Here is a 12,330-nt window from a genome sequence, read left to right as displayed (position 1 = left end):
TTATCGATGAAAACAATAGATGGTATAAAAGGATAATTGACACAAAACAATCTCTTATTGAAAGAAAAGACTATCAAGAACCTAAGCCAACTTCTCACTTGGATTGTTCATTGTTTCCGGGGCCCAAAAATTACAAGGCACAAGGAAATCTTACTAGCCGTTGAAAGAACATTTGTCGACGAAAACCCATAGAGTGGGTTGAGCTTGAGCATACTTTGAGCTACAATTGGATTTTTAGAACAACACCAATTTGTAATTGTACATCCTCTTTCACCTGAGTTCGTGACGTATGTACGCTGGGGCACGGAGCTGGCAGCGAAGGTGCAACTCGCTCGCTGCGGCGCGTGAGTGGGGGTGAGAAGGGAGATCCGGCACCGCCGCACCGGCGACCGAGAGCCGCGGCGGCTATGCAGCCTGTTCGGTTGGCTGATTCATATCGTTGTTGGTTCGTAAAGAAGTAATGCTGGCTAATTTGTGTGAGAGAAAAATACTGTACCAGCTAAAAATTTATAATCATTTACAACAGGCCACAGCTAAACGAACATGATAATGGGCTGTGGGGCTATGGCTATGCAACGGGCCGCATCAGGAAATTCGTTGACCTTGGGTAAATACGTGATGTATTTTAGCAGAGCAGTGAGTTTGACTATGGCGACCCACCCACTCTCCCAACTTGACGCCGACAGTTGCCTGCTCTGCTCCCACCGCAAGCCTACAAAAATCCAAGCCGCGTTCGTCGCCGCGGGAGGCGGGATCGGGACATCGGGCTGGGCGGGCTTCACCTTCCTTGGGTGCCCGTGCCAGGCGCCACCACCCACCCACCCCCTTCCCCTTCACCAGCAGCAGTCTCCGCCCGCCATGGCCAAGCCACCGCCGCCCACCTCCATCTCCACCTCCACCTCCGACCCCGCGCTCCCAACCACCACCTCGGCCCCCAAGTCGTCGTCCCGCCCCGCCGCCGCGGGCCTCCTCGCCCCACTCGCCGCCTCCGCGCGCTCCCTCCTCGCCTCGGCGCGTCGCTCCCCGGTGACCACGCTCGCCGCCGCCTTCTTCCTCCTGGCGCTCGTCATGTACGGCGAGGACGCCCGCACCATCGCCGAGCTCTCCATCGACGACTACCTCTACCCGGACGCCGACCTCTACAACGTCTCCGGCCTGCCGCCCCTCGCGCTGCCGCCGCCCACCTGCGACCTCTCCCGCGGCCGCTGGGTCTTCGACAACGTCTCCGTCCCGGCGTACCGGGAGAAGGACTGCACCTTCCTCACCAAGCAGATCACCTGCCTCGCCAACGGCCGCCCCGACGATATGTGGCAGTACTGGAGATGGCAGCCCAACGACTGCGCCCTCCCCACGTACGTCGTCGTCCTCCTCCTCCTCCTTCAGATCTGCACTAATTACTACTACCTCATCGCGAGCTCGCATCTTCCTTGCGTAGTTGCCTGATTGCGCTAAAGATGGCGTCTTTATTATATTGCTTTGCTCCCCCCCCAATCGATTGATTGGAAGCAGGTTCGACGCCCGGAGATTCATGGAGGCGATGCGCGGGAAGCGGCTGATGTTCGTGGGGGACTCGCTGAACCGGAACCAGTGGGAGTCGCTGGTGTGCCTGGTGCAGCCCATCCTGTCCAAGGGCAGGAAGAAGATCGTCAAGCGGGGCTCCTTCAACACCTTCTACGCCAAGGAGTACCGCGCCACGCTCGAGTTCTACTGGGCGCCCTTCCTCGTCGAGTCCAACTCTGACAACCCCAACTTCCACAGCATCAAGGAACGGATCATCAGTCCCGAGCGGATCGAGAACCACGCCAAGAACTGGAAGGATGTTGACTACCTCATCTTCAACACCTACATCTGGTGGATGAACAACGCCGACATCAAAGTCAGGTCAGCCTCGGTGGCCATTGGCTGCTCCATTTCTTTCTGCTGGACTGGATTGATTTCAGGCCAACTCCATCTGGACTGGAAATGCGTATCTTCTCCGTGTCTTTCTGCAATCAAGCAGTGGGATCGTGTTCTGAGATCGCTGGATGGATTTTTGCAGGAGACCGAGTTCGAAGTACTGGTCTGAGAACGACGAGGTTCCCAGGATTGAGGCGTATGGCCAAGTGTTCAAGACGTGGTCTGATTGGCTCAATGACAACATCGATCCTGCCCGCACGTCTGTCTTCTTCATGACGATTTCTTCTCCTCACCTCAGGTGACCGAAAGCTGCTGCATTCATGTTTCCTTTTCCCCCCTCTATATGGTACAAGCAATGGTTTGTTGTACAAGCAATGGTGACCGAAACCTGTTTCCTTTGTTGTGGACTTTAATTAGCTCCTTTATGAGTGATTTGCAATGCAACCTTGAACTTTGTGGACCACTGTCGGTTCAATTGGACTGGACGCCATACATAGGCTTGATTCAAGTGGTTTGTTAGGCCCAAATTGCCTTCTAGAGAAGCAACCTTCCTCTTGTTCTATATTCAGCTAACCACAATGTCATTGTCCACTCCACCAAATCATGGAACTCAGCTTTTAGGTTAGATCATGACCCACAAGGAAAGTGACGGCCTAACTTATGGGTCTGTTAGTCAACATTTTTGCATGGATGCAAAATCCAAATTTAGGTCAATTTTCTGGGCTTCACTCACTACTCACTAGTAGATCTCAATTTATATTTCTATATGATTTGTCATATTTGCATTCTGCAATCAGAAAAGGGGGGCACTGTAGGCTTTATACCATACGTACCTTGATTGAAGTGTTTTGTAAAGTTGATATCACCTTCCAGAGAAGAAATCTTCCCCTTGTCCTAGTCTGACATCATTGTCCAATCCACCAAACTATGTGCTCTGTGGATCAGCTGTTTCCTTGGCTCAGGATCCACTAGGAAGTAGGAACAAAACAATAGACCAAACTTATGTCCTTTCTATTCAACATTCCTACAAGCACGTCACATCGAATTATATGAGCCCAGGTTTCAACTAGTAGACCTTGACTCCTTGAGTATCACTTGAGTGTTCACAGTGAGCAACTATGGGATTATAGACTGCTGGTGACATTAAACAGTAACTGACTTGGGTTTAAGGATCAGTATTACAGTCAAATGAAAACCTTAGGTTTGGAATCTGGTGTTTTGGTATTGTATGATTCATGTGCTGTTCAAAGTGACGAAGTTTCAAGCCAAGAGTAAGGAAAGCATGCAGAAAATATTACAATAGAATCCATACTCATAAGTTGGCTAGTAGCTGGGAAAAAATGGGAATTGTGGGTGCAGAGTGTCCTAGATGCCAACAAACTTGTATGAGGGTCCAGCTCAAATAGAATGAGAAAAGAAACAGTTGGTACAATAAAGGGGTACCTTTTTATGTGGGGTGGGGTGTCACTGTTGTGGGTGTTTTGAGATTGCTTTGCCTTTTTTTTTTTTTGCATCACAAGAAACCTGCAAGCTAGGATTTGACCTGTAAACAACCTCTAGTGTAGAAAGAAAAAGGATCCCCACTATATCTAACTGGAATGTCTAGTTGTCCTGATTCCTGAGACACAGGCTATCATATTGTGAGCACCCTTTGGTGCTGATCTGTTTTAATGCCTAAAAAGGTCTTGATATGATCGCTTGCCTGATAGAAAACCCTTGCCTATACTAAAATTCTGCTTGCAGTATTTATTATGTTAAGTGAATGTCAAGGTCCAATATTTGTCATCTCATCTGTGTTCTGCTATTCTGCTTCTGATATGAATAGAAGCTCCTTTTTACCGTGGTAAAAACTATTGTGCAGCTGGTACATACCATTGTCAATTGAACATGCGACCATGGAGTCTTTGGTATTAGGTTGATACATGAAAGAAAAAAAAGACTACAGGTCCATACTCCGAAGAAACACTCAATACTTATACTAGCGTTATGAAAAAAAAACTTATACTAGGAGTATTCAAAATATCTGTGAGATGTCTACTTCGATGTTGCCTGCCTGTCTACCTGGCCAAGAATCTGGTAGAACTGTAGAATTCATATCACTGAAACTGAACAGAAACATAGTGGCAGGAGTAGTAAAACAACAGAGGTTATATAAGAACCTACTAATGTGAGTGTGTGTGGGTTTTGTATGGATTCTTACCCCATTTTCATTGTAGTACACTGATACGCAGTTCTCTTGCATGTTGAAGAAAAAAATAAAATCAACAGAGGTGTTATCATCGATGCTGCATCATTAAACGAAATCTGGATGCAGAAGCTATGTTTAAATTGGTAACCTCACTCATTAAGCGTCTTGTGCATTTTTATTGTCACAGTGAGTGTCTGGAACAGCCAACAGAGTAAAATATAGATATCCTGTGAGTGTTGAGTGCCTCATATACTGTGCAGTATTATTTTGCAAAGTTGTGTCAGTGTCTAGTATTACTAAAAATTCACACGAATCTGACCCACATGCTTCCACATGGGCATGTCCTAGACTAAACAGCATGAGAGGCAGCAGGCACCCTGCACGTTGGGAATTGAGTTTATTTTCTCACTTGGTACAGCCATAGGCTTGCACATATTTTGGCAGTAATCTATTGTAAATCGTATTTGTTTCCTACATTTATATTGATAAATTTGTTTACCAGTTAAAAAAAATAGTGAATTTTAAAGCAATTGTGTTTAGATGTTGTCAACATATATCCGGCATCATGTCGTTAATTTCTGTTGCTTTGAGCTGTAAATTAGCACAATATTTAACATGCCTTTTTATGTGTTGGTCTTGCTAAATCTTGCCTACATTTTTGTGAAAACAGCCCACAGAATTGGGGAAACCCGGATGGGATCAAATGTGTAAAGGAGACGCTTCCGTATCAGAACTACAGCCAACCCCTGGATCTTTATCACGACATGCGGTTGTATGACCTAGTGGTCAATGTGGCCAGGTCCATGGAGAAGGTCCCAGTGTCAGTGATCGATATCACAAAGATGTCAGATTACCGGAAGGACGCCCACACGGGCCTGTACACCTTCCGGCAAGGGAAGCTGCTGACGCCTAAGCAGAAGGAAGACCCAGAGAAGTTCGCGGACTGCATCCACTGGTGCCTTCCTGGCGTGCCAGACGTGTGGAACCAAATACTCTACACGAGGATTCTTTCAAAATCATCATGGCATTCTAATTTTAGCCCCCCTCCATCCCAGTCCCTGCCTGTTCCTCCCCAATGAGAAACAGAAGCGGGGGTGTTGGTTTTTGTTTGAGAATGTAGGATTATTCATTTTTCTTTCTTTTTTTTTGGGTAGATTGAGTAAAGGTTAGCGCAAAAAGAAAAATGGTGTGCTGATTACTGATGGTATAGCATATAAGATGGTTCAGCTGAAGTGTAAATTAGTTGAGGAAACAACAGCGATCTAGTACAAACTGCACCCTGGATATATACATATACTAGTTCACAGGCAGAATTACCTATATATAAACCTTTTCCCTGATGGATGATACAAAATGTGCCATTTTTTATGTTTTCAAGTGCCTAGTGCTTCTTAATGCTTAGGAAAATATAATAACATGGGGATAAAAAACAGAGGTTCTCTCTTTTCTATTTGTTTTACCTGGGCCCCTTATGTGTGTGAGTAATGTACAGTATATAGGACAGGCGCAAGATCATTTCAATGGCAGGAGTGTGTATCTTCTTTTGGAGACCCATTTGATTTCATCCTGTAGACTTAAGTTGTCCCAATGAGATGCTATGGACGAAAACTTCCGTCAGTGATCCCCTTCCTTCACAATTTTCTGTTGCAACAGCCAACAAGGAGCTGTAAAGATCAGATTAGTGTTTTTTTCCTTGAAATGATGAAAACTGTTGTGATGCTACCTAACTAAAACGGACTTGCTAGCGTCTAGACGTCCGATCCAAGCGCTAGCGTCCGGACGCTGCCCGCATAGGGAAAGAGCGAGCGTCTAGCGCGTCGGCGACCGAGCCAGCGCACCAGCATTGGGCCCGCGTTGCCCTGAACGTCGTGCGCACCGCCAGCCGCTTCCCACACGCATCCCGTGTGCAACACCCGATCTACTTTTGAAACATCTAGATGTAACATTTGCAACATAAAAAAAAGAAATAAAACACTTGAAACAAGCGTCTGAAACACTTGTGAAAACGCCTGAAAAATATTTGAAAACCATTGCAAACATATGCAACATTCAGATAAAACACTTGTAAACATACGCATGAAAACACTTAAAATATATGCTTGCAACATGCATATATATATATATATGTGTGTGTGTGTGTGTGTCGGGTTCATAAATCCGGGGCCCCCAATGGACCCGCTTCCCTACAAAACTCGGCCTAGCATGCGACGCAGCGACAGCACGCGCCTAGGCCGGCCCAGATACACAATGACAGGCTAAGACCACGATCCAGTCTCCGAACGGCACCTCCGGCCAGGAGACCTGGTCGAAGCCCCGACCGGGAGGCCTAGGTGTGGTGGGACCGCAGTCCGACTCCGACCCCCTTTCTCCGACCGAGGATACGCCGGACCTCTACTCGCTGCTCTTTCCTGACCGACACGATGCCCGACTGGAAACAACCGACCGGGGACGCCCGCTCGGTGTGGGCCTAGGGAGCAGACGGAGCAGATAAGGTAAGGCGTTCAAGTCAACCGTAATACTGAGGACCATACCCTACGCACCTGTAGGACGGTGCCATCGGGCCATGTCAGACGTACACTGTATAGCCAGCCAAACGCGTCGGAGCATTAACAATATTGTGGGCGCCGTCGTTTGCAGTACTAGGCGAACAGTGTATAGCCTGCCAGACACGTCAGAGCATAAATAGTATTGTGGGCGTCGTTGTTTGCCGTACCAGGCGAACACTGTTCAGCTTGCCAGATACAATAGGGCATGAACAGTAAGGTGGGCAATGGCGGCGTAAACAATATGGCGGGCGACGGCGGCCATCCCGTACCCGATGGCGTAGGCAACAAGACTAGACAGCGCCCGTATACTCTCTCTCTCTCTAACTTGTAAGGCCATCCCTTTCAACTGTAAAAGGGGATGCACTCTCTCCTAAAAGACGAGGACCCGAGGACTCGACGACTCGATGGCTACACAGGCTACCGAACACGGTCTCAACAGTCTCAACAGCTCGCAAGCTCGGGCACACAGAGACGCACACAGAGCACACACTCCGACACTTAACATACGTTTGAGCCCCCGTCACTCTCTTTCACTCGGACTAAGAGTCTGATCGGGCCTTTTACACCCCTCACTTTATTCCTCACTCGTTTGTAACCCCATAACAAACTTCGAGCACCTAGGCTCAGGAATAAAGTCACCAATCGACCTCAACTGGACATATGGCCCGTTGCCTGAACCAGTATAAATCATGTGTCATTGAGTGCTAGGCCACATCCGATCACAACGCATATCAAAACTATAAATATTTACTTGTTGACACAATTTCGCACCGACAATATGCAACATCCAGATAAAACAATTGCAACATACGTCTAGATCAGATGAAACATTTGGAACATATACTTGAAACATACGTGTACAACAATTACAACATATGCAATATCCTGATCTACTTTTGCAACATCCATCTGAAATGCTTGCAACATACCTTTGAAACATTTGAAACACTTGCAACATACGCTTGCAACATACGTTTTCAGCAAAACCTGGCAAGCAGGCATGCAGAGCACTTCACACCAGGATTCAGCTATGCATTCATGGTGGAGAACGATGATGGCAGCAGGCGGGCAGCTGCGCGGTTGCGCTGCCCCTAGCAGTAGGGCGCGTGTAGTGCCCTCAATGAGCGGTGCTCGCGGTGGAGACGACAGGTTGTGCGGTCATGTGGGAGCACGCCACGGCGGTGTGGGCGCGGCAGCGGTGGAGAGGAAGGCTGGCGGGAGATGCGGTGGAGAGAAAGGCCGGCGAGAGGCGCGGTGGAGAGGAAGACGTGCGGGAGGCACGCTGGAGCGCGGTCGTGGTGATGCACTGCGGTGACTGGAGGGAGTGGAGAAAGCGGATAGGAATGAACAGATAGGGTAGCCTTTTGGACGTCGGGGTACACTAGCAGGGGTATCCACGCACGGACAGACGTCTAGTTCCTAGCATTACCGCAACTAAAAGGCCTTCATTTGTTCCTCATTCTCATGCAACTCTTGCTCATCAGTGGTTAAAAGCCCAATTCAGGTCAGGCCAGTAGCCCAATTGTTTTTTCAGGTGAAGCCTCAGCACTTGGTGGTTGTGGCGTTGTAGGCCCGCTTGTAGCCCAACCAGCCTCGAGCCTTCTTTTCTTCTATTAATTTTCTGAATACACCCTTGTGAATTTTATTCTTAAACGAGCCCTAACCATTGTTTTTGTACAACTCAGGAAGTCAGGATCCAACCTTTGAACAAAATAATTACCATCACATACAATGATTTGCGTCAAGGAGAAAACACCTGCTTACAAAGTAATGCAATTTAGTTGATTCTTTTATATTAACTATATATGGACTTGGACCATAGTCCCGTCCTCTGAAAATGCCAACGAATATATCACTTTATGTCATTTATATAAATAAAGGAATAAGTCTACGTCCCCCCCTGAGGTTTGGGGAGGGTCTACTAAACCCCCTGTCGGTGTTTCAAGTCACCACCGACGAGTAAATTTCTAGTATTGCGCGTCTGGCTCAGATGGTGTGCTTAGGGGACACGAGGTTTATACTGGTTCGGGCAGAAAGTCCCTACGTCCAGTTCGCTATTGTTGCTCGTGTTACTAGCACTAAAAGTTTGTAGTAGGGGTTACAAACGGGCGAGAGAGGGACAGGTCCCAAGTCTCTATGAAAGGAGTGAACGGGTGCTGAGAGCTCGGTTGCTGCTCAGCCGTGCGCTTGTGTGTATCTGGCTCGATTTGTTGATGGGTCAATTGGGTCTATCCGGCTTGAATCGCCTTCCCTTCATGGGACATCCTGCTTTCCTTTTTATAGGCCAAGGGAAAGCACTGGGTTACAGCGGAGGAAAATGGAAAGAAAGAGAGAGAGGAAGGCTTCTAGGATCACTGGGTCCTTCTTCTCCTTCACACGGGTCCCGCCAACCCTGTAGATGTCAACAGGGACGACTCCATGTCATGGCCCTGTCCATCACTAGCGTCATGCGTAGGCGTCATCTGCCGGTCATGGCGCTCCATTCTGTCCTGGCAGACGTCGTGGTTAGCTGACGCACCTATCAGTGTTTGTACGAGGGCTAGGCATAATAGCACCGGCACGCCCGATGTTGTTCTTGATATAAATCCTTAGGTATGGCCTATCATGGCCACGGGTTACGTCGAGGCGTGTCGATCTCTTCCTTGGTGTCAGAGTTTTGACCCAGGACTATACGCCTGGACCTAGAGTGATTGGCGGTGGTATGGAACCCTGTCGGGTGAGGCGGAGTGCAAACCCAAGGGTCGGCTGAGGCGAAGCCCGTGACCTTGAGGTCGTGCGAGGCGGAGCGCAAACCCAAGGATCAGGTGAGGCGGAGCCCCCCTAGAGGTCAGGCAAGGCGGAGCCAACGCACCTGGGGGTTGGTTGGAGCTGTAGTCACACTCTTGACTGCTCGGATGAATTAATGTTGATGACCATTAGCTCCTCCTCTTCGGGTACCCTAGTATTGGTCCCCGACACCCAAAGTATAAAATTAGGTATTGAACATATTAAAGTTTGCAAAACCGGTCATTTTACCCCTTGGGGTGGTTTTGCTAGGCGGTTTTGCCTACGTGGCAGTGGTTTTGCCAATTGGCGTCGCGGATGTGGACTCTCATGATGATTGATGAGTGGCCCCCGCTGGCAAGTGACATGTCCTTCTCTTACCGACAGGTGGGCCCCATATATGATCTCCTACCTCTAGCTCCTTCCACCTCAAGCTCCTTCCGCTGGCCGTCGTAGCCTGGCCACCGCAAGGACCAGGCGTTGTCGCCTTCATCGAGCACGCGCGCCGCAAGACCTATCCCTCGCAAGGACCTAGCCTCCCCCCTCTCCATCTTGCGTACGTGTATCCTAGCCGCCATTGATGGCATGGCCGTCGAGCTCTCCACGCCCGTCCCTCCTCCTCCTCTCCGCCTATAAAAGGAAGCCCTGAGCTCCTCTCGTGCACGCCACTGCCTCTCTGCCCTTCCCGTGCCCTCTCGCTCGCTCCATCGCCGTGAATCAGTGCCACCGCCACCATGGCCGAGGTTGACCCGAGCTTCCAATCTCCCCACTCTGGGTGCCTACTTTGCTCCTTTTAGTCCCTACGAACTCGTAAGAACATGGAGAACCCGACCCACAACTCCTACTCGTCGATCCATGGCCGAATCACCATTCCTAAGCTCCAACGCAAGCCGCCATGGCCGCCAGTGGTTACGCAGCCTTGACCCCCTTCCCCACTGCCTCCCCGCCACCGTGGTCTCCACTGGCGTGATCACCTCGCTGCACTTGGCCTTCGTCATCGCTCGCTGGAGCTCTACAATAGGAGGGCATGAGCGCCATGAGTAAAACTTTGCATGACTCAAAGTAAAACTTTTCATGACTCAAACTAAAACTTTACATGACTCAATATAAAAATTTACATGACGGTGAGCTTGGGAATTTTGGCCGACGGTGGTTGCTACTCTCCATGGAAGCGACGAACAGAGAGAGCAGACAGGGAGAGTGAGCGAGAGAGCAGACGACGACGACGTGCCGATGTAGATTCGAGGCATCCTTTTATAGAGCAGAGAGGGAGCGGAGGGGCCGGGTCACGAGCTCGGTCGAGCCATCCATGGCCGGAGTGGAGTGCACACGGGGAGAGGTCGTGAGTAGCTACGCTGGTGGGCGGGTGCAGTAGACGTGGGAGGAGAGGGGTTTGGTCCTCGTGGCTTCCAACTCTAGCCGGTGTTGGCAGCGCTTGACCGTGGAAGACAGAGGGAACGGCGGGAGGAGATGGAGGTTGAAGGAGCAAGAGGCAGAGGATGATGGGTGGGGTCCACCTGTCGGTGAGAGAAAGACATGTCACTTACCAGTGAGGCCCACTCATCAATCGTCTACATCAGCATGAGAGTCCACATCAGCGCGGTAGGTGGCAAAACCACTGCCACGTAGGCAAAACTGCCTAGCAAAACCACCTCAGGAGGTAAAATAACCAGTTTTGCAAACTTTCATGTGTTCAATACCTAGTTTTATACTTGGGGGTTAAGTAGACACCTCCCCAAACCTTAGGGGGTGATGTAGACTTTTTCCTATAAATAAAAAAGGTATTGTTAATGCTCATGTAACCCACTCAAAGTGGACACTTTCCATTGACACTGGAGTAAGCAAAATGTATACACATGTTTTTGGAGAAAAAAATATCATGTATTTTTAATTTAACATTGTTCCTTTCAACTCCCACCATCTATAGATTGCACCAATGATAACACCACCCACATTAGTAGGCTATCAATGACATATTCCGCTAATAGTGAATAAGATCATTTACAAATATATAATCATCCTTAGTCCAATAATACATCGGTTACAAGGTTAATTACCAAGGAAAAATATTATAAAACTAGTAGCCATGTTAGCTATCCATGACATGCCACAATTTGGTTATGTCATATATTCCGCAATGTGATAAAGTCGTATTGACTAGGGATCTAGCAAACCCAGATGAAAGACTAGACAGGGTGTTTGGCTTGCATTGCAATGTACAACAACGATATTGTAGAGCACTTTATAATTTGCTCATATCACTCTTGCTACCACACACTCTTTTTAGTTTGAATAAGATAAAGAAAGACAAAGTTTGGATCTAACATTTTAGCATGATGCATAACATGCTAAAGTTGATGCCACTCTAGCGTTGTAAAGAAAAAATGGACCACACACTCCTGGAAGTACAAGGCTTAAGACATCATCTTTAGGGAAGAGCATACAACAATGGTTGTAGTTCGTTTAGAACTTCCCCGACACTCTACACTAACCAAAAGTTTTGTTGTTTGTGCCACCTTCTAATGTCCAAATCACCTTGTAGTGACTTTTTCGTGAAGTGGGAGTAGGTCGCAGAAGTAAAATATGCTTGTTTTGAGTTTCGACAAAAAGCATGAGCTTCCATCGAAGCACGTATTGTGGTTAGAAAGCTATAATATGGTGACAGGTTTGGACCATGAGAGTCTCTTACGAAAAGAGATGAATGTGAGTTAGCAGGAGACACTTTTGTAATTTTGTTTGGGACGAAGAACCACATGCCCATGATAGCGGTATGAGATATGTTTTGTGTTGGGTGAGATATTTTTTTGTATTCGATGATCAATGGCTTCACAGCTTCCCTAGCTACGTGGCATGTCACTTTGTTTGGAGACAAATATTTTAATTATCCTAGGTCGACCTTGCATGAGAGAAAATATGCTAGAACTTAGTGATTGCTTG

General features: G+C 48.1%; 1 protein-coding gene across 1 annotated transcript; it reads left to right on the top strand.

Moving 5' to 3' along the window:
• The first annotated feature begins 763 nt into the window (after nucleotides 1-763).
• On the top strand, nucleotides 764-5,545 carry LOC136483390 (xylan O-acetyltransferase 3-like). Its single transcript, XM_066480441.1, has 4 exons — nucleotides 764-1,352; nucleotides 1,510-1,881; nucleotides 2,039-2,194; nucleotides 4,755-5,545. Exons 1-4 carry the CDS (start codon nucleotides 859-861, stop codon nucleotides 5,161-5,163), a joined length of 1,431 nt encoding a protein of 476 aa, XP_066336538.1. The 5' UTR covers nucleotides 764-858; the 3' UTR covers nucleotides 5,164-5,545.
• Nucleotides 5,546-12,330: the final 6,785 nt, after the last annotated feature.

This window comes from Miscanthus floridulus, chromosome 9, assembly GCF_019320115.1.
Source record: "Miscanthus floridulus cultivar M001 chromosome 9, ASM1932011v1, whole genome shotgun sequence".
Taxonomy (NCBI): Eukaryota; Viridiplantae; Streptophyta; class Magnoliopsida; order Poales; family Poaceae; genus Miscanthus; species Miscanthus floridulus.
This window is presented reverse-complemented; position numbering and strand designations above follow the sequence as displayed.